Raw genomic sequence first — 23,481 nt, 5'->3', positions numbered from 1 at the left:
CAAATCCAAGTTCAAGAGTGACAAAGAAGGGAGTGGGAGAAGAGGAAATGAGGGCCCAATCGGGAAAGGCCTCTTGGAGGAGATGTGCCTTCGATAAGGCTTTAAAGGTGGGGAGAATAATTGTCTGTCACAGAAGAAGAGGGATGGCGATCCAGGCCAATGGCAGGACATGGACGAGAGGTCAGCGGCGAGATAGATGAGATGGGGATACAGTGAGTAGGTTGGCATTAGAGGAGGGAAGTATGCGGACTGGGTTGTAGTAGGAAATCAGGGAGGTGAGGTAGGAGAGGGCAAGGTGATTGAGTGCTTTAGAGCCAATGGTAAGGAGTTTCTGTTTGACTCGGGTTGATGGGTAACTACTGAAGGTTCTTGAGGAGTGAGGAAATGTGGACTGAACATTCTTGCAGAAAAATGATCCCGGCAGCAGAATGGAGTATGGACTGGAGTGGGGAGAGACGGGAGGCAAGGAGGTCAGCAAGGAGGCCGATGTAGTCATCAAGGCGGGATAGGATAAGTGCTTGGATTAATGAGGTAATAGTTTGGATGGAGAGGAAAGAATGGATTTTTAGAAAGGTTGAAGCAACAGGATTTGGTGACAGTGAATAAGTGGGTTGAATGAGAGAGATGAGTCCAGGATAATGCCAAGGTTACAGGCTTGTGAGACAGGAAGGATGGTGGTACTGTCTACAGTGACAGGAAAAATCAGGGGAAAGACAGGGTTTGGGTGGGAAGATAAGGAATTCTGTTTTGAACATGTTAAGCTTCAAGTGACGGGAGGACATCCAAGCAGAGATGTCTTGAAGGCAGGAGGATATGCGAGTCTGCAGAGAGGGAGAAAGAGGCCAGGGCTGGAAATGTAGATTGGGGTATCATCCACATAGTTAGAGCCAAGGGAGCGAACGAGTTCTCCCAGGGAGTGGGTGTAGATGGAGAATAGAAGGGGACCCAGAACTGAACCCTGAGGGACAACCACCCGTTCCGTGCCTTTAGTGTTTCTGCTGGAGCATGAAGTACAACGCTTGAGCGGACACAGGTGCAGCACATCAAAGGGCACGCAAGAGTTTACATGTGGATTGAAGTGGCCGCGCACAGTGCCAATGCTCTACCCTAATGCCACGAACCAGCAGCCACTGCGGTTTTCGCTGCCCGCCATAGCCAAATATTTCCAGGGTTCTAGCCGGGCCCGTCCACCTCAAACGGCCTACGTGGCTCTTCGGTTAAAAACCACAGCCCGAAAAGTACTCCCTGACTTTTAGCGGTCATATGCGTTCCCAACGTGGTAAGGTGTGTGTCAGAGTTCAGGGGGTCCTCTATATATTGGAGCGTTGCAGAGGGGTAATGGTTCTTTATTTTGAAGGCAGGGGCAAATCGAGGTGGGCCTCAGTTAAAAAATAAAACAAAGAAAGAGGCGGCACACTTCCGCATGGAGTCAGGGCATGCACGTGTACACACGCGCGCGCGCGCGCACACACACACACACACACACACACACACACAGAGTCCAGTCCCCTCCCCGCCCCAAACCGGGCAGGTAATGTGTCTGTCACACTGTACTCTCCCAAGCGCTTGGTACAGTGCTTTGCACACAATAATCACTCATTAAATCCGATTGAATGGCTGACCTGACACCTTCAGTCATATCAATTCAAGAGCCACTACCTAGCACTTGGATGGCTCTCCACTCTCAGCATTTATACTGGTCTTTTCAACCACATGTGCATCCACAAAAGAAATCCCACTCTCCACGCCATCATCTTTCAGTTCACATGACATATGCATTTATTTAAACATTTGATTATTTATTCTATTTCATCTCATCATATTTTTCCTTCTACCTAGCCAATCCTTATTCTTCCCACTACTCCCGCTATTTCTAGTTTTGTAGGTCTGCCTTTCTCATTAGATTATAAGTTCCTCTAGATTGTTTAGGTCGTCGTAGGCTCCTGGTAGGCGGAGAATGTGTCTGTTACATTGGACTCTCCCAAACGGTTAGTACAGTGCTCTGCACACCGTAAGCACTCAATAAATACGATGGAGTGATTTTTTTGGTTTATGCAAGAAGAAACAGGAGGCTAATGGGAATGATGTGCACTGATCAACAATTTAGAAAGATGAAACCTGCGGCCGAATTAAGATAAGACAGAAAAGGGGAGAGGCTGGAGGTAGGGAGCTGTTTTGGTCATCAGCCAGGAGGTGAGGGGGGGCTCACCTCTCCTCATTATGTCTGTTTCCTTTTCTTCATGCCTAACTGCTTTTCCGTCCCGCTCATCAAATCATTGCTCATCTTCTCTTCCCATCACCATATTTCCTTTGTCTATGCCTAACCTTCTCTTTTTCATTTTACATCCACTGCTCCCACCGATCTCCTCTCTTCTCCTTTCCTCTCTCCATCTAAAGGACTAAAATAGTCCAAAGAACATTATAGATTGTAAACTCGTTGTGGGCCAGGAATGTGTCTACCAACTCTGTTGTATTGTACTCTCTCAAGTGCTTAGTACTATGCTCTGTACACAGTAAGTGCTCAATAAATACCAGTGATTGACTGATTCTACCTCTTGCTCCTCTAAATGTCCTTCCCTCCCTGTTTGCCATCTACCTCTAGTTCCTTGCCCTCTCGAACTCCTCTCCTCCCAATGGCCACAACCTGTCTTTTCCCAGTCTTCTCCACAGTCCTCCTCTCGCTTATACTCACATCTTCCTGTCGCCCTCTTTATAAGTCTTATCCTAGATGTCCTCTGAGCCATCCCCGGGTGGGAAAATTTGTGTGCACAGTATTGGATCTGGGCAAAAGGATTTTTCAGAAATCTGGGAGGGATTTTTTTTTTATTTTGGCTGCTATGGGGAAAAAAAAATGGAAGGCACTTTACTTAAGTGTGCATCCAATATATTTACAAGAAAGTATCCACGAAGGCACTCAGCACACAAACATTTTTAATTATTAGTAAAATGCTGGCTGTTTTCCCTGTAAAAATGGAAACTGTCTTAAAAATACATACTATTCAACTTTATGAATAGTGTTAAAGGTGGTAGTTACTACATCACATGTTCAAGTGAAATATTTGCTTAGGGTGGAGCCTGAAGTACTGCCCACCACTGAGTACACAGTCACCCAGACTGCAAGTAATCAGATCATGCTTTTAATAATGAAAACATGCTCACCACTGTTATTTTGTTTTTAACCAAAAAACTGTTGCGGGCTTTGGGACTTTTGAAATACTATCATAAAGAGACAGATGGGGGGGGAAATACCTAAATTGTTATTTCTACAGGGTGCCGTTTAATAGCGTCACTAAGCCCCATCAAACCAAAGACCACATGTTTTTTAAACTTGGAAATCCAAAATAGGAAAATTGAAAGGTGTGGTTCTGGCATCTCAGGCACTGCATGAATGAAGCAAAGATTCCCTGTCATTTAGGACATTGCCTTTTTTAAAATTCTCCAAAACTCTTTGAAGGAGGAAGAACTCCCTGCAGCCTGGAGAATTCTAGAATCAGGAGCTGGGCCAAATCCCTACTCAAAAAAAAAGACTTTGGGGTTCCTACCTGGGGTACCCCTAGCCTCTAAAGAGGCCTGGGTTTATCCATCAATTGTATTTATTGAGCGCTTACTGTGTGCAGAGCACTGTACTGAGTACTTGGGCCAGTACAATGTAACAGAATGGGTTGACACGTTCCCTGCCCACAGCAAGCTTACAATCTAGAGGCTTATTATAAGCTCCTGTGTGCAGAGATAGTGAATCATCAGCCTACCACCTCTTAATACCATTGACTGCAGAAGGCAAGACCCTGAGAAGCAGTTCCTTGTAATGACCTCTCTGACATTTTGACAAATCTACCTGGCTACCTGATTACTTAAAAACTGAAACTTGACTTAGGCCTAGAGCTAGCCGATACTTCCAAATATCCTACCGATTAAAACCAGAGGTGGTTTACTAGTCCCGGACAGTGTGACCCTAATCAGCAGAAGATAACCTAAGCTCTATTAAATTAACGGTCTCCACTATTAGGCAGTTACTCTCTAATTTTTCAGTTATAAAATACACATTCATTTGCTCTGGTATTAGATCGGGGGGCAAACTTTTCCTTTCTCTAGGGAAAAAAAAGTTTACCTTAAGTTTTAGTTAGTTGACTGGAATAGTCATCCTTTCAACTTTCTCATGAAGTTGAGAGTTGACCTGATTCATCTTAGGGCAATGCAACCACAGCAGAAGAAAAGATGTGCAAAGAAGTTCTCAGCGTATTAGATGAGACATCTACTACTTCAATATACCTTCACATTTTGTTCACCTGCCTCATTCCCTGAAGGCAGAAATCCACCATAGAACAGCCAAAGTGCAAAAGCTCCCACGTTGTGACCCACACTAATAATTGACTATGTCTACTCTTGGCTGGTAGGGACCCAGGAATCCATGGAGTCTCAATCCTCTTCAGGGTTTCACAGATAGAGAAGAAGAGGATTAATCTAAAAAATGATAACCTAGGAAGGAAGGAGTGAACATCCTTCCTTTTCCTTCCCTGTTTGCCGCCTACTCTAGTACCTCTAGTTCCACCGATACTTTTTTTTTTCAGGTGCTATTTCTATTTTCAAGCTGCACAATCAGAAATTTGCTCAGAGGAAGTCAGTGACGGGAGGAATGTGAGACCCAGATTGGCACAACCACTTGAAAGAGATGGATGAAGGTGAAGGGACTCCTTGGAAGTACGGAGGAAGCCCATTGAGGTATTTGAGGCGAACAAAGAAAGGAAACTGGACTACTTATCGAATGGAGAAACTGACAGATGCAGAAATAGGGCAAAGCGCAACGTCAAAATATGCAAATGCCTGTATAACTAATGGTTCAAAGCTTAAAAATGAGAATGTGGGACATAGAATGTTTAGCGGCTAGTGAGGGCCTTATCTCTAATAGGCGTTTTTGAGCCTGAGCGGAAGCGGGGAAACCAACACGCTGCAATGCTGCCAAGCTACAGCAGATATGTCAAACACGTTGGGTTGCGTGGCTGCATCTGCTGCTAGGATGTCAGGGGAACAAAGAGGACAGCGGCCACTACAAGGAAGGAGAAGCAAAGAGGGATACAGCTGAGGTGGTATTTTTCCTGACTCTAGTTGGCAGCCAATTTCCTTGCTCTGGCCAGTAGGACCCACTGCCAGTCCTGCTAAACACCTCTGACCCGGGCTATTTTCCTGGGTTTCCCAGTTATGCAGGGAGCTTCCCACCACACTGGAAGCCCCCGAGAGCGGCCCTAGCACTGGAGGCAGTGGGAGCAACTCCACCAATCCAGCTGAGAGCCAGATTGCAGAAAGTGGCGGGGGGAAGGGGATACCCTCTGCTGCATCTTTCTCTTGCTGCCATGAGGCTGTGCTCCGGTGGGATGATCACATGGGTGAGTGTGGGCCACCTCTTCCTCTCCTACCCCTTCCTCAGGGCCCGGGTATAACTGCCTTTCTGTCTGATCGACCCTGCGATCAGGAGACAGCTGAGAGGCTCAGTGAAATCTTTAGTTCAACCTTTAATGAGAAAGATGTTAGAGGAATTGAATGAAACTGTGATGGAAGCACAGGGTGTTTTAGCTTGCTCCAACTGATAAACTAGATGTAAGCAAGTCATCCAGGACCAGATGACATCCACCCTAGAGTTCTACAGGGCCTCGGCAGAAAAGTGGGAGAATTCCTGGCAAGAGAGCGTAACTTGTTAGGAACAGCCACTGTTCGGAAGAGCTGGAAATTGACGTAACTCCCATTTACAGGATCTTTCATTATAATACTCTTCATCGAGCGCTCTTTTGCAATAGTGCTATTGAGTTTTTACGTCGGCATTTCTCCCCCTTTGAAATAGCTGGGGCTTTTTTTCTTGTTGTTGTTTTTATGGTACTTGTTAAGCACTTACTATGTGCCAGGGACTGTTCTAAGTGCTGGGCAAGGTACAAGCTAATAAGATTGGACACAGTCCATGTCCCACATGGGGTTCACAGTCTCAATATCCATTTTACAGCTGAAGTAACTGAGGCACAGAGAAGGTAAGTGACATACCCAAGGTCACAGAGCAGAAAAATGACAGAGCCTGGATCAGAACGTGGGTCCTTCTGACTCCCAGGCCTGTGCTCTATCCACTAGGCCATGCTGCTTCTCTGCTCGAGGCTTGTGCAAAGTTTGCCTTGACAAATACCTCCTTTCCCCTCCTCCTCAACCTCTGAAATACTTTGATGTGACAGAGAGGCTAAAGTCCAATTTCATTTGGCATTAGATATTGGCAGATAGAAAACGAAAGTTAGGGATGAATAGCCACTTTTCTGGATGGAGTGTAAACAGCAGAATCCCTGAGGAACTGGTGCCAAGAATGGTTTTATTTAATGTGTTCCAAAATGATGTGAAAGAGGAAGTATGAAGTATGAAGTGAAATCCCCGAAGTTGCTATGGCATCAAACCCTCCTGAAACTGCAGGACCACCTCACAAAGCTGAAGGGTTGGGTAGAAAATGAGAGATGAACTCCGATGGGAGCAAACACTCGCTAATGCACCTAAGGGGAAAAAGAATCCAAGCAATAACTACAAGAGGATGGGCTCTGATCTATCAGTCATAATTCAGGAAAGAAATCTTATAATTATTGTCAACTGTTCCTTCAAATTATTGGCTTAATAGATGGTAGGAAAACTGCTAAGCACTATGAGACTGGAAATAGAAAAACTAAAAGCATAGTGTTGCCTCTATATATAACCAAATGCGTGTTTGTGCTCGGAACAGTGTATGCAATTTTGGTTGTGGTATTAGGAAGGACATAATAAAGCTGGAGAGGATTCAGAGGCTGACAAAGATAATTAGGGGGAATAGAGCAACTTCCATATGCTTTAGAGAAGCAGCATGGTGTAGTGGATAGAGCACGGGCCCGAGAGTCAGAAAGTCATGGGCTCTAATCCCGGCTCCGCCACTTGTCTGCTGTATGGCTTTTGGCAAGTCTTCTTCTCTGGGCCTCAGTTACCTCATCTGTAAAATGGGGACTGAGACTGGGAGCCCCATATCAGACAAGGACTGTGTCCATCCTGATTGGCTTGTATCCACCCCAGCGCTTAGTACAGTACCTGGCACATAGTAAGCGCTTAACAAATACCATAATTATTATTATTATCATTCTTTGCGAAGAGATCGAAAAAGGATGACATCTCTGCACCCTATAAAGATGAAGGCTGAAAGGGACGTAACTGAAATTTACAAAATCTTAAAAGATGTGACCCACAATTCCGTACTTGCTGGATCCCCGAATCCCATAATGCTGGCTGAGGGAACACCTATTCAAGTTTGAAAAAGGTAAGTTTGAGATTAAAAAAAACTAAACATTTCTTCACAGAGCGGGTGCTAAAGGAAGGAACTCCATTAACACAGAACTAAGTATACCAGTCTGCTCAGGGGAATTTGGCAAAATTCAGGGTCAAGACATTAGAATGGATATCAAAAATGGCATCCTTTCAGCTGCCTCTTGCCACTGTCGGACACATAACAGTGGGTTGGGTGGACAAAGGGAGCTGACCCAGTAATGACACTGCTTAAATTCTTAGAGGTCTTTCAAATTTACTCAAAGGAATCAAGACCAACAGCCTGGCCCCTACTGCTAAAATACACAAGCTCTGTTACCCTGATCAGTATATATGATCCCACTGAGACAGAAACCAATGCACAAGAAAAAAGTATTCTACAGTGATTTGGACAGATTCATCGCTGTTCTGCAAATAGCTGAAAATCTGTCGTGGAAGATTTCGACTTCTTTGTAGAAGGCAATAGTGAAAAATAAATCACATGGAACACAGTATCGATCAATCAACCATATTGACTGAGTGCATAACTGTGTGCACAGCATTGTATTAAGTGCTTGAGAGAGTACAATTACTCTTGTTTATCAAGTGGGTCGAGCATCGGTCTGAATTCATCAACGCAACGGCATTTGTTAAACACTTACTATGTGCCAGACACTGTACTAAGCGATGGGGTAGGTACAAGCCAATCAGGTTGGACACTTCAAAGAGGAGTGAAGTGACTTGTCCAAAGTGACACAGCAGACGAGTAGTGGGGACGGGATCAGAACCCAGGTCCTTCTGCTTACTATCGTTTGCTTACTGAATAAGAAAAAGGCATCTGCAGGGGCCCAATATCTATAGTGTTACCATGAGGATATCATTAAAAGAGACCTAAAGGATGCTCAAATTGCTGCTGACTAAGCTCAAATGGGCTGATCATTACCTAAAATAGTTCAAACTCGTTCTAGTGATGTAACAAACATATCACGTGCGCCATCCGCACCGTTCAGATAGCGCCTACCTGCAAGGAACTTCATGGCAAAATTTAGAGTATCGATCAATCAATGGCATTTATGGAGCACTTACTACGTGCAGAGCACCGTATTAAGCGCTGGGGAGAAGACAACAGAATTAGTAGACGTGTTCCCTGCCTGTAACGAAGTTTACAGTCTAGAGGGGGAGATAGACAGTTATAATATATACATCATTTATAATATATAATTTAAAGATCTGTCCATAAGTGTCGTGGGGTTGGAGGTAGGGCGAATGTCAGATGTCCAGTGACGATGCGGAAAGGAGAACGAACCGAGGAAAAAAGGGCTTCATCAGAGAAGGCCTCTTGGAGGAAATGTGACCTTAGCAATGCTCTGAAGGTGGAGAGAGTATATGGAGGGGGAGGGGGAGTTCCGGGCTAGGGGGAGGACACGGGAAAGTGGATGACAAGACAGGAAAAATCGTCTTCTGGTAAACTGCTGCTAGAAGAGCAATGCGTGAGGTCTGAGCTTTAGTAAAAGATTAGTGAGGCAAGGTAGGATGGGTGAACTGATCGAGGACTTTAAAGCTGATGGTCAGGAGTTTCTGTTTGATGCAGTAGTGGATAGGCAGCCATTGGAGGCCCTTGAGGAGTGGGGAGACATGGACTGAACGTTTCTATTAATAAATAATTTGTGCGGCAAAGACCGTTACCAAAATAATGAGGGAATAGGTGGGTCTACAAGGTACTATTTATTAAGTAGTGATTAAAACTGTGGGCACTGTAGGCAAATACCACCAGGAAAACAGCTAAAAAATCAGCTATTCTTTGCAGAGCAAGCGATGCCAAGCTCCTGAAGGGAGTCTTTGTCAAGACCTGCAACTCAAAGGAAGCAGCATGACGTAGTAATGAAGCAGCATGGCATAGTGGATAGACACAGACCTGAGAGTCAGAAAGTCATGGATTCTAATCCTGGCTCCGCCACTTGTCTGCTGTGTGACCTTGGGCAAGTCACTTCGCTTCTCTGGGCCTCAGTTACCCCATCTGTAAAATGGGGATTGAGACTGTGAGCCCCACGTGGGCAACCCGATCTGCTTGTATCCACCCCAGCGCCTAGCAGAGTGCCTGACACATAGCAAGCACTTAATAAATACCATAATTATTATTAAAGGAACATAAACGAAGGGTGGCGAGCTACAAAGGCCGAAGGGATTCAAAGCCCCAAAGACCAATTTCAAAGCAAAAGCATCTGTATAGTACTGAAGATCCCACACATATGAGGATCCCAATACACAGCACCACTGTACAGCACTGTCGGTTCCACAGTACTCCGCATGCATCGGGGCTCAAATTAATACTTCTGACTGATTGAAATGCTTTACCACCCTAGAGGCAGACTTATGGAAGCAGCAGTAACACTGTTCCCATATTTGAATGACTGGCTTATAAAAGCCAGGTTGACCCTCAAAATGACAGAATCCCTGCTGAAACCAACATCTCTCCTCCAATATCTTGTGCCTCTATTCCACCCTAATCCTCATCGATTTCTCTGCTGTCTTCAACACCGTGGACCAACCCCTTCTCCTGGAAACTTTATCCAACTTTGGCTTCAGTGACACTTGCCCTCTTCTGGTTCTCCTATCTCTCCGGCCGTTCCTTCTCAGTCTCTTCCGCAGGCTCCTCCTCTACGTCCCAACCTCTAGCTGTGGGAGTCTCGCAAGGCTTAGTTCTGAGTCCCCTTTTATTCTCCATCTATGCCCACTACCTTGGAGAACTCAATTCACTCCCACGGCTTCAACTACCATCTCTATGTGGACCCCCAAATCTACCTCTCCAGCCCTGACCTCTCCTCCTTCTCTGCAGTCCTGCATCTCCTCCTGCCTTCAGGGCATCTCTACTTAGATGTCCTGCTGATACCTCAAACTTGGGGTGTCCAAAACAGAACTCCTTGGTTCCCACCCAAACCATCTTATGTGAAAAGTCAAGAAAACTGATTCTGAAAACTATTGTGGGAGTACACTCCTCTCCGTTTCTGATAAGAGCCTCGGTACAGTAATGATAACTGTGGTTTCTGTTTAGAGCTTATTATGTGCCAAGCACTGTTCTAAACACTGGGGTAGATACGAGGTAAGCAGGTTGGATGCGGTCCCTGCCCCAGATAGGACTCAGTCTGGACAGGCCACTGAAGCCTGTTATTCACCACAGACTCCCGGGATCACAATGCGGTGTTAGCATTGTGGCCCAGCAGGCATCATCGTCGCTGCAGCTAAAGAAAAAATACAGGGAATGCCATTGTACCGCTGGACTTGATCAAAGTGTTTGACTAGATCTAGGCTTTGGCAGCTACTAAAACAGGTTTGGCTGCTCTGAGAGGTTTGCCAAGATTCTAGCCTACAAAGCAGGTCTTGTCAGAGATGACAGTACCCCATCTGAATCTTTTCCTAGCACTTAAGGAGTAAACCCCAGCACGGCCGTACACCTGGGGAAGCCTAATTCAACCTCCTCTATACTGCCATATTTGAGGCCAACAAGGGATGTGAAAATCGGAACTAGATTAAACCTTTGATCATCCAGAAAATTAGTCCATCTGACTAGGTCATGAGCACAATTCAAGTGCTTGGACCAATCAGTGGTACTTTCAATCAGGCCCACGCAAAGCTTCTCCGCTGGGGCTTTCCCCGACGGTTGGTGCGGAGCGGCCTGGGCCGGGCCGTGACCCCCGGGCCCACCCTCTTACCCCCCCCCATAGCCCGCGGGGCGGCCCCAGGGGGATTGGGGCGGGGGGGGGGGGGTGCTTACTGTGTGCAGAGCAATCAAGGATCAATCATCTAGGAGCTGAGGAGGCTGTTCTGCAGCACACCCAAGATGGACAAGCAAAGAATTATGTGCCCCAATAACCACTCTGCAAGAAGCCGCCAAGAGTTATGGACTAGCAAGAAGGCAGAAAAATTCTCAGGTGTTTTGCACCAGCCTGCATTTAGGAAGCTCTACTCACAATCCAAGGTTTTCCACTGGCAACACAGAACCAAATCTGGTCACCAATTTTGCCAGCACTACAGCACGTGATCCACTGATTGGCCAACCAAAAGAAAGCAAAATCAAAGGGCAACAGTGCCCTTTGGGGGGCAGAAAGTGTGGCATGAAGCTTCAGATCACACCGAAGGTTTCAACCAAAGCACTTGTAGTATCCCACTTCCCCTCTAGACCGTAAGCTCATTGTGGGCAGGGAATGTGTCTGTTAATTGCTGTCTTGTACTCTCCCAAGCGCTTAGTACAGTGCTCTGCACACAGTAAGTGCTCAATAAATACGACTGAATAAACGAATGAAATCACTATCACAGACGTCAAATCCGCCTTCTCAAGGTGCACTTTCAACATTCTCTATGTGCCACTGAGAATGAATGACTACCCCAAACGTCACATCCGCCTTCTCAAGGAGCACTTTCAGCATCCTCTCTTGTGCCATTCAGAACTCAAAATGTCAAGAAAGGATCACAGTCAATAAAGTTCTGGCATGTAGTCGGTCTGCCCGGTAAACAAGTGATGCTTATCATGATCCAAATTTGCTGGAAGGGATGTACGCTGAAAATGAATCACAGCAGGATATCAGAGTACTTGCTAGAACGGTAAGCTGAAGTCGGAGAACGCTCAACAAGGAGGGAAGAAGTAGCGTTTTAAAGAAACCGGGAAGCAGGACTATAAAGGATCTGCATCACTGGCAGACGGTCTGACTACAGACATCAGGAAACGGGGTAGCTCTTTTAGAGTAGAGGCCTTGAGAAAATAATGACAGCAGAATGACAACTAAAGAAATAGCTCCAGGCACTACATCCAGCAAAAGACTATTTTTATTTGTGAACTGAGAGGAAGTCCTCCCCATTTCCCTCTTCATTGTTCTTTTCTGACACAATGACATGCAAATCCAAGCTCCCTGTCAGGAGACTCATCTTCAAACTTGAAGAGTTACGACAGACCTAACGTTGCATTTTCAAGTAGCCAAACTTTCAAGTCATCAGTTGCTCTTCATATAAACGGGTGAAACAGATAGTATGACGACTCTCCCAATTCACTAGACTACAAGCATCATCGAGAGTCTTTGAGCTAATCACCAGGAGATACCGCATGATCTGTGCTCTAGAGCACATACAAAGGAGGACCTGCGGACGACTACAGAGTATTTCGGAGGCAATGCAGCCTTATGGAAATTGCAAACAAATTCTAATTTTGGAAAATCATTGACATTTTTGTACATAAATGTTGAAATCTTAGCTTTCGTTGGTGGATATTTTGTGCAGTTCTCAATAGCCGAACAGGAGATTGAAGCTCTATTGCCTACACCACTGCTTGAACACTCTCTTCTAGAAACACTACCGTACCTTGGTTTCACTGAGTCGGTAGGTGCTTGGTTTCCCTTCTACCTCTTGGACTGCCTCTTCTCAGTTCCCTTCACTTGCTCCTTCTCATCCTCTCAAGTGGGTGTCCCACAAAGCTCTATTTTGGATGGCTTACTCTCCTCTCTCGCGGAGCTTATCTGTTCATATGACTTTAGTTTACCACCACTATGTGGATGCTCCCAAATCTACCTCTCTACTTGACAGTGTCCCATCTCCTCTCATCTCCGGGACACCTCCATGAGGAGGCACCTTAAACTCGACACGGCTACAACCCAACTCACCTTCCCTCAATCAATCTGTGGCTTCTTCTGACTTTCCCATTACGGTCAACAGTTCCACCACCCTGTGACTTTCCTCTTTCACCTCGTGTTCAGTCTGTCACCAATCCTTGCGAAACTTTCCTCCTCAATATTTCCCAAATCTGCCCTTTCCCCTCCACCCTTATGACAAACTCTTGTCACCTGCCAATTAAACTACTAAGTCTGGCTCCCTGCTTCTAACCTCTCCCCCTCTCAGTCTAGTCTACAGCCTGCTGCCCTGATCATCTTCCTAAAATGGCATTCTGAACACATCTCTCCGCAACTCAAAAACCTTCAGGGGCTATCCGTCTCCCTCCACATCCCACAGAATCTACTGAACAACGGCTTCGAAGCTCTCCACCAGATCTCTCCTCCTTTCCTATCTGCTCTTCCCCTTCTTCTACACCCCAGCTCAGTCTCTTCCCTCCATCTAAATTCTATTAATCCTGATCATTTCATTCCAATAGTCACTCTTAGCATTCAGGGACCTATTGATAGGTTTATCACATTGATTGATTTCCCCAGACTCTTCCTGTTATCAGTTATTCGTATGTGTTTTCTCCTACTCCTACTATATACATACAATTTATGCCAGCCAGTCTTCTCCATTAGATTGTAATCTCTTGTATTGTACTCCCTCAAGGGCTTATTACAGTGCTCTACAGACAGTAGGCATTCAGTATCAAAACTACTGAATGACTGAAGCCCCATGTGCTCTCAGGAAATTCACTAATACCTGTCTTGTATCTTCATCTCGGGGCTCTTGGCCCTGTTTCTCCACTGCTATAGCTGTGTCTGCTCGTCTCCTGTCCCTTCGCTAATGAATCACATGAATTAGACCACTGTGGCCGGAAATGCTGAATCCTGGTGTGTTTTAGACTGTGACTCCGACAGTGGGAGCACACCATTCTCTGCCACTCCAAATCACATGAAAAACCTTGATGAGGTTCCAAATCCTTAAAAACCGTGGTCACCGGTGGACTACCTTTCCAAAACACCCAGTCTAGGTTTTATTCCTGAAATTTTCAAAGGAGCAGTATCGTACTTACTTTGGGATAATCCAGTTCAAAGAATGTTTCTAAATTGTTGATGAGGTTGGGATCCACACCTTTCAGTGGTTTCAGAAGTGTGACACCAGGAAGCTTGCTATATGGTTGCTTGTCCGTTGCCTTCTTGTTGAGGTGCAACCGTCTAGAAAAGAAAAAAATAAATAAATGCATATAGTGGTCTACAGAAAATGCGATAATGAAACCTAAACTAGAAAAGCTCAGACTACTACGTATAACGAGTAAAGGAAATGTTTAAAATTTTACTATTTGCAGAGGGGAAGGCTAGAGAAGCACTGACACGAGCTTTGAGAATATTATTAGTTACATAAATGATGGGCCATTTCTTAAACACATAGCTACAACAGGAGAGACTGAACAAAGAGCTTAAGTAAATGAACTGCTTTATAATGTGAATATTAAGACTTTCATCTTCAGACTGTGCAGGCAGTTCTTGGACTTATAACACAATTTGTTCTTGAAAATTGTGCCTTAAGTCAAAACATCTAAGTCAGGACCAACTTCTTCAGAGGAACGTTATAAATGGGAAGTTAGTCCTTGAAACACAGTCAGACACACTACCGTTACCCAAATTACCCAGAAGTGGTAATTTGGCCTGGGCAATTTGGATAAAGTGGTAATAGTGGGAGAAGCAACGTGGCCTAGAGCATGGGCCTGGAAGCCAGAAGGGCCTAAATTCTAATCCTGGCTCGGCCACTTGTCTGCTGTGACCTTGGGTAAGTCACTTGGCTTCTCCGTGCCTCAGTTACCTCGCCTGGAAAATGGGGATTGAGACTGTGAGCCCCATGTGGGACACGGACCGCGCCCACACTGATTAGTTTGCATCTACCTCAAATGCTGAAAACCGTGCCTGGCACATAGTAAGCACTTAACAGACACCATTTTTTAAAACGTGGCTATTTAATTGACTTGACTCGTCTCTCTCGTTCACCCCACACATCCTATCCGTTACCAAGACCTGCCGGTTTCACCTCTACGATATCGCCAAGATCCGCCCTTTCCTCTCCACCCAAACGGCTACCTTACTGTTACGGGCTCTCGTTATATCCCGGCTAGACTACTGTGTCAGCCTTCTCTCTGACCTCCCTTCCTCCTCTCTCGCCCCGCTCCGGTCTATTCTTCACTCCGCTGCCCGGCTCATCTTCCCGCAGAAACGATCTGGGCATGTCACTCCCCTTCTTAAACAACTCCAGTGGTTGCCTATCAACCTCCGCTCCAAACAAAAACTCCTCACTCTAGGCTCTCCATCACCTTGCCCCTTCCTACCTCTCCTCCCTTCTCTCTTTCTACCACCCACCCCGCACGCTCCGCTCCTCTGCCGCCCACCTCCTCACCGTCCCTCGGTCTCGCCTATCCCGCCGTCGACCCCTGGGTCACGTCCTCCCGCGGTCCTGGAACGCCCTCCCTCCTCACCTCCGCCAAACTGATTCTCTTTCCCTCTTCAAAACCCTACTTAAAACTCACCTCCTCCAAGAGGCGTTCCCAGACTGAGCTCCTCTTCTCCCTCTACTCCCTCTGCCGTCCCCCCTTTACCTCTCCGCAGCTTAACCCTCTTTTTCCTCTTTTTCCCCTTTTCCCTCTGCTCCTCCACCTCTCCCTTCCCATCCCCACAGCACTGTACTCGTCCGCTCAACTGTATATATTTTCGTTACCCTATTTATTTTGTTAATGAATTGTACATCGCCTCGATTCTATTTAGTTGCCATTGTTTTTACGAGATGTTCTTCCCCTTGACTCTGTTTATCGCCATTGTTCTTGTCTGTCCGTCTCCCCCGATTAGACTGTAAGCCCGTCAAACGGCAGGGACCGTCTCTATCTGTTGCCGACTTGTTCATCCCAAGCGCTTAGTACAGTGCTCTGCACATAGTAAGCGCTCAATAAATACTATTGCATGAATGAATGAATAATTATAAATGAGTGAAGTAGCTACATTCATATATTTATACCGAGTCAGAAAAGTTCCACAATAGAGAAACTGGCTTTTATTTCATCGGAGGTTAAACGGATGCGTCCACCCTCCTAGTAACTCCGCCTGGCAATCAGGCAATCCCCCACTCCTAAACCCCACCCTTTAATCTTCCATCTCCTCCCGACACCCCCAAATAATCACAGCTCTTAAAATTCTTTCCCCATTTCCCCACCATCCCTGATCCCTAGACTGTACGCTTGCTGTGACCACGGCATGTGTCTTCCAACTCTGTTATATTGTCCTCTCCCAAGCACTCAGTACAGTGCTCTGCACACAGTAAGCGCTCTATAAATATGACTGATTGATCCCCCCAGAGCTAGTAACATAAAGCCGCAACGGTGTAAAATTTATAAACATTGTATATGCCCTTCATCTTAATTTGACAGTTTAAAAATTGAGGACTGCCTCTAGTTTGTAAAAAAAAAAAAGGTAAAATCTAGAAGTAGAAATCAAAATCCTAATATGGTCAGTTTTCCTTTAACATGGGGTTTACATTTTTGGCAAACCCTGAATTACAGAAAACTCCCATACGCCTTGATCAATACCATGCATACAACCATTTCTTTAGACATAGCATCATGTTCTATTTGGTTAGGCACATATTGTCAGAACATTCCTGATTTCCTAGCAGTGGGCCCTATTCAAAATGTGAAAACGTGTTCGAGAGAATTGACTGTAATGGAATTTGAAATATGAAAAAGCACCAAAGTTATCATCATATGCAATTCAACTTCCTGCTTTAAAATTGACTGTATTAGGAGAGAGACCTTCATCCTCTTTCCTGAAACCATGGCTGCGTCTAGCTTCTTGATTTTCAACCAGGCACCATAATCATATCAAATATGTGAAATAACGCTGAGAAAACATTGTTTTTTCGGTGCTCTCACTAGCTGATAATAATAAGTATGGCATTTGTTAAGTGCTCATTATGTGCCAGGCACTGTACTAAGCGTTGGGGTGGATACAAGCAAATCAGGTTGGACACTGTCCCGCATAGGGCTCACAATCTTAACCCCCATTTTACAGATGAGGAAACTGAAGCACAGAGAAGTGAAGTGACTTGCCCAAGGCCACACAGCAGACAAGTGTGCTGTGTCAGCACACTGTAGACTTTTAGACTGAGCCCGTTGTTGGGTAGGGATTATCTCTATCTGTTGCCGAATTGTACTTTCCGAGCGCTTAGTACAGTGCTCTGTACACAGTAAGCGCTCAGTAAATACGACTGAATGAAGGAACGAATGAAGTGGCAGAGCTGGGGTTAGAACCCATGACCTTCTGACTCCCAGGCCCGTGCTCTACTGTTAGATCTTTTAAATCTAGCAGAGGAGTGGGAAAACATGGGTGCTGAAAACATGAAAAATCAAGAATTCAATGAATCCTCCGAGTAAATAAAAGAGAAAAAAGACAATTTCCTTTTTTAAATTCCACTTTCTTAGTTTATAAATCTCCAGTTGTTTGTTTGTTTTCAAGTGAACCACCAGATAGTTCAGAGTGCTTCTAAAGCCTGTTCGCAATCAAAGAGTCTACTGGGGTTCAACTATGCGCCACATGTAGGCTTCTGGGGTTAGACCAGTTGTTCACCACAGACCTGGGTCACCTAAAGGCCTGTAGCTGCTCCCTGAGTGATGATTTGTAGGAGATTAGTTGTGGCGACTGTGAGGATTCAATGCTACTGAGATTTAATTGCTCACTCTATGAAAATGAATTACTCTTTCAGTGCACCATGCTATTTAATACATTTCTTCCGGTGCACACAGTCAACGGCAAGGCCAAGCGACATCAACCTGTGATCTCCACAACTCATCTGCCTGGTATTTGCTATTCTGGAAGGGCAGGCGAGCATGGGAAGGAGGCCGGTAAGGAAAGGCACGAAGTCGATATGAGTAGGCCGAGAGATGACGGCAGGCCCACCTAATCCCACAGTGATATATGGGGATTCCCGATACTCAAAACGGTTACTCGCCCTTCCTCATTCTGAGGCTGTGACCGAAAGCAAACTAGTGAGTGGTTATTTACACGGCTGCATGAGCTCTCCACCCGAGCACAGAGCTTTCAGTCACTCTGCCCGTTAAGTAGCTTCGTGCCTGCTTCAACGGTACCATTGAGAAAGAAGGTGAGGGGCCGAACAAGGGAGGGGAGTGGTGCAGCCATAAGCAACTTCAGGGGTAAGACTCCAGTTCCGGGGAAGCGGTGTGGCCTAGTGGAAAGAGCACGGGTCTGGGAATCAGGGGACCTGGGTTCTAATCCCAGCTCCGCCCCTTGCCCGCTGTGTAATTTCGATCAAGTCATCACTTAACTTCTCTGTGCCTCAGTTATGGCATCTGTAAAATGGGGATTAAATCCTACTCCCTCCTACTCAGACCGTGAGCCCTATGTGAGACTTTTCATGTCCAACTTCTCTTCTATCTACGCCAGCACTTAGTACAGTGCCTGGAACATAGGAAGTTCTTAACGAGTACCATTAAAAAAAATCCACTACCCCTAGATTCATGACCAGGGAACATGGCTCTACTTTTGTGGCATTTGTAGGCACAACTGAAAATTAAAAATGGAAAGAATTTGGTTTTATGCAAACAGAAAAGGAAAGTACTGACCATTTATCCACTGACACCTGATTGAATATTTTATAATTTAAAAATTACTCCAATTAAAATAAAAAAAACTTAGAGCCATTTGCTTCTATGACACCAAGATCATTTTATTCTTCAAAATGGCGGTATTGGAAAAAAATAGAAATTGTCTAGAAATCAAATCAGAGGTAAACTCACAACTACCCTCCAAAGCGTTACAGGAGATCGGGAAAATGTTAAGTCTAAAAATTACAAAAGAGTTTATAAGTGAACTGAAAGTGTTTATTTAACAAGTAGCAAAATTTGAACATTAAGGAATTTCTTTTCCGTTCCACTAACTAAATGAAAACGGTATGAACCTTGCTGTGTTTAAAAAAGAATCCCCAAATATCTCTTGCTTGTTCTCTAAAATGAAACAGAGAATTATCTATAGCTTTTTCTCTAAAACTAAACAGAAATGATCCGTTCTGCATAGGCCAAGGAAATATGAAACGCAAACTTTAGAAAGAATGACACCGTTGATTAGCACCCTCAAACCAAACGAGGGTCACACTAAAATCTCCATATCTGCTCGAGTGAGTGGTGAGACCGCAAAACTCCAAGGCCCAAAGAAAACTATACAACACACCCTGTCCAGCCCTGTGGGGGAGACATGTGGAGGAGCTGCAGAAACCACAGCAGGAGTGATGGCAGCACTAACTATAACAAGATGGGTGGAACCCTAAAGGTGACAGCAGGGTATGTGGTTGGTGAAAGTTATTTCAGGGAGTTTTAGCGGTGAGGCAAGAGGCCTGATGGGAGACTCAAATGTTGGGAGTCTGGTTGTGCCAGGTTTTTCCCAGCCCCTTTTGAAGTGCTTCCCGAACTTTCCCCCCTCACCCGGATAAGGGAGAGGGCAAACGCTGCTTGGTCAGGAATTTCTGATAACCAGCAACGTGGCCTAAAAAAGCAGAGGGCTGGGAGTCAGAGGACCTGGGTTCTAGTCCTGGCTCTGCCAGTGGCTTGCTGTGGGACCTTGGGCAAGTCACTTCACTTCTCTGGGCCTCAGTTTCCTCATCTGTACAATGGGGAGTCAATGCCTCTTCTCCCTCCTACTCAGATTGTGAATCCTATTTGGGACAGGAACTACTCCAGTGCTACGTACAGAGCTTGGCACATAGTAATTGCTTAACAAATCCCATAATTATTATTATTATATAAAATAATTTCGAATTTCATCCAACCTTCTTTCCAGTCTCTTTCACAGGCTCCTTCTCTGCCTCCCACCCTCTACGCTCGGTTCTGGGTCCCCTTCTATTCGCCACCTGCACCCCCTCTCTTGGAGAACTCATTCGCTCCCATAGCTTCAAATACCACCTCTACACAGATGATTGTCAAATCTACCTCTCCGGCCCTGAACTCCCTGCACTGCAGTCTCGCATCTCCTCCTGCCTTCGGGACACCTCTACTTGGATGTCCCACGGGCACCTCAAACTTACTATGTCCAAACCGAACTCTTCATCTTCCCACCCAAACCGGGTCCTCCTCCTGTCTTTCCCATGACTGCAGACAACATCACTGTCCTCTCTGTCTCACGAGCCCATAACCTTGACATGATCCCTAACTCATCTCTCTCATTCAACTCATACATTCAGTGTCGCCAAATCCTGTCGGTTTTACCTTGACAACATCGCTAAAATCCGCCTTTTCCTCACTATTCAAACCGTCACTACGGTGATCCAAGCATTTATCATATCCCATCTTGACTAAGGCACTAACCTCCTCGCTCACCTCCCTGCCTCCTGACTCTCCCCACTCCACTCCTTACTTCGCTCGACTGTCTGGATCGTTTTTCTAAAAAAAAAAAAAGTTCAGTCTACAGCTCCACACCCCTCAAAAAACCCTCCGGTTGTTGCCCACACACTTCACGCCAACTACTCACTGTACCTCGATCTCATCTATCTCGGTGCCGACCCCTCGCCCACATCCTGCCTCTGAACTGGAACTCCCTCCCCCTTCGTATTCGAGAGACCACCCCCTCCCCACCTTAAAGGCCTTATTTAAATAAAAAAAAGATCACATCTCTTCCAAGAGGCCTTTTCCTAATGAAGCCCTCACAGAGAAGCAGCATGGCTCAGTGGAAAGGGACCGGGCTTGGGAGTCAGAGGCCATGGGTTCTAATCCCAGCTCCGCCACTTGTCAGTTGTGTGACTTTGGGCGAGTCACTTAACTTCTCTGTGCCTCAGTTACCTCATCTGTGAAATGGGGATGAAGACTGTGAGCCCCATGTGGGACAATCTGATCACCCCGTATCCCCCCCCCAGCGCTCAGAACAGTGCTTTGCACATAGTAAGTGCTTAACAAATACCAGTATTATTATTACTACCCTACTCTGTCTCCCATCTGCATTGCTTACGTACTTCACTCTGTTCCATTTAAGCACTTGGTATTCACCCTACTCTCAGTACCACAGCACAAGTGCTTAGTACAGTGCTCTGCACACAGTGAGCGCTGAATATGATTGAATTGAATGAATTTATACACGTACCTGTAATTTATTCGAATGTCTCCCTTCCTGGCTAGACTATAAGCTCCTGGTGAAAAGGGAACGTGTCTATCGACTCTGTTGCATTATACTCTCCCAAGGGCTTGGTACAGTGGTCAGCACATCTTCTGTGTAATCTTGGGCAAGACCCAACTTCCCTGTGCCTCAGTAATCTCATCTTTAAAATGGGGATGAAGACTCTGAGTCCCATGAGTCCAACCTGATTAGCCTGTATCTACCCCAGAGCTTAGTACAGTGTTTAGCACATAGCAAGCACTCAATAAATACCACTGATTGATTAATCCAAACAGAATACTGCCTACTACTAGAATGGGAGCAATTGTTGAATGGCAATTTGAAGAGCATGCACGCCCCTTATCTATTAAATCATCAAGAAGTTGCTAAGTAGCGATGGAGCTTCCTGTCGGGAAAGACAAATAAGTTTCAGTCCTGAGCTTTCAGGACCGAGGATCTGTGCAGAAGAATCGATTCCAGTGTTTGTGGCTTGCCCAGAGCCATTCAAGCCCGTGTTCTCGTTCTCTCTCTCTCTCTCATCTCTGCCTGTCATGTTCCTGCTGGGGCATAGAGTGCAGTGAGCAAGCAGGCGGACATCACACTGTGGAGTGTTATTACAGCTATCACATCATTGCGACTTTGGGAATCATACAGCTTAACAGTTACCCTTTATTTCAGACAAGGATAAATTGAAAAAAAGAAATCAGTGTCAAATGAGCCTAAAGGAGAGGAATAGTGTCAAAATCTTCAATCTCACTCTTTCATCCATTTCAGACAAATAAAATGGCATCTATGGGATAGATCAAAATACAGTCTAAAAAAACTTCCCTTCAATAAGTATAATAAATTGATGACATACGTTAAAGGCTACCACGGAATTCAGTGCAGCCTCTGATAACCAGCATCTACAACTACTACAATCATCTCCCTTTTAGTTTCTATCTTCTAAGTTCCAAGCTACAGGATGAAGTATTTTTCTAAGCATTTTCTTTCGATTTAAGAATCATGATCCGTAAAAGAAGACTTTTAAAGATTATCCTAATATTGGCCCTTGGTCGTAAATGCATCCTCTTATTTCTTCATCCTCATCACTCCCCCAATCCTACTATTCTCTCTACTTCTCTCACCTGCCCATCTTTAACCCCCTTTTCTTTCTCATCCTTAGTGCCACTCTACCTACAAAGGCACCATTTTCCGTTTTTTTGCATCACATTTATGTTCCATCCTCTTTTCCCTTTAACACCTGCTCCCATCTTCTACTTCCCCTCCTCTTTCCCCAACATCTTCTTTCTCCCTCCCCCACCCCTTTCCCTGACAACTTCTCAGCTTCTAGTAGAGGGAGATGAGCAAAATTTGGCAGGAGGAGGAGGAGGGAGAGGAGGAGGAAGAAGAGCCACACCAAAGGGAAAGGAAGTAACCGCCCCTATACATACAAAATGAGAGTAAATCAGATGTCCTCTACCTGTGTGCCATCTTTGGCTGTTCTCATTCTTTCTGTTTGAGATCTTCTCAAAACCTCTGCTGTCTTTCAGTTGTGACTGGTTCTACATAAAATGACCCACTCATTTAACTTGGATTTTATACTTTCACTAATCGAGGAGCACATTGGTTGCACCCTGACTAGATTTCCCCTGGATGGGTTATTTGTCTACAGAAATGTAGAAGAAGTTTTAAAACAAAGCCATTTGTACTCCTGATGAAAATGAGAGTTCCTATGCATTTCTGGAATTTCAGCAAAATATCTTGGTGCAAACTGAAGTCAACAAATAGCACGGCACATCATGTAATACAATCTGCTGCTAAAAATGAGTGTCTCTGACCTTGTGTCAACTGGATCATTAGATGCTAGTAACTGAATTAAAAAATGTGCCCATCGTTTCATAATAAATTTGGACTACTACACCTATAAAAATGTAGGCGGTATTCAAATAAAGCTGTCTGAGTTCCTGCCCTAATCTAAACCAGTATTCCAATCTAGACTTTGATTTCCTTCCCTGATTCAGAGATAACACGTGCTGAGGTCGACTGCCCCCTCCGAACCCTAAAAGAACCACCCTTGTCGATGGCAGTTCTGAGAAAGCAACAGCACAGGAGGGGGAAAGGCTCTCTGGGAAGGTCTTAATATCTCAGTAGCATTGAAGCCCAGGGAAGAGCAGTAGCCAGTTGAAAATGGAGAGAAGAGGGTGGGCCCAGCTTGAACGAGAAGGTGCTAAGCTACATCCTCTTCTTCCTCTGACCATCTGCTCTTCCCCGAACCTCAACGCTTCAGAAGGCCAGCCACCTGAGGAACCTTAAGGTCCAGACGGCATCGAGACCTGAGAATGCCTTCCTCCACCTCTTCGTTCGTTCGTCAGCTTTTACTGAATGCCTGACTACTGAGCTGCAG

General features: G+C 45.3%; 1 protein-coding gene across 3 annotated transcripts in view; it reads right to left on the bottom strand.

Moving 5' to 3' along the window:
- The window catches only part of UGCG (UDP-glucose ceramide glucosyltransferase), a 74,211-nt gene that overhangs the window by 14,465 nt on the left and 36,265 nt on the right, over positions 1 to 23,481 (bottom strand). For all 3 annotated transcript variants that reach the window (XM_029053872.1, XM_029053874.2, XM_029053873.2), the window contains exon 2: positions 14,000 to 14,141. In XM_029053872.1, coding sequence (XP_028909705.1) covers positions 14,000 to 14,141 — 142 coding nt within the window. The remainder of the gene's footprint in view (positions 1 to 13,999; positions 14,142 to 23,481) is intronic.

Source organism: Ornithorhynchus anatinus, chromosome X3, assembly GCF_004115215.2.
Source record: "Ornithorhynchus anatinus isolate Pmale09 chromosome X3, mOrnAna1.pri.v4, whole genome shotgun sequence".
Classification (NCBI taxonomy): Eukaryota; Metazoa; Chordata; class Mammalia; order Monotremata; family Ornithorhynchidae; genus Ornithorhynchus; species Ornithorhynchus anatinus.
Note: the sequence above shows the minus strand (reverse complement) of the source record. Positions and strands in the feature narration are given on the sequence as shown.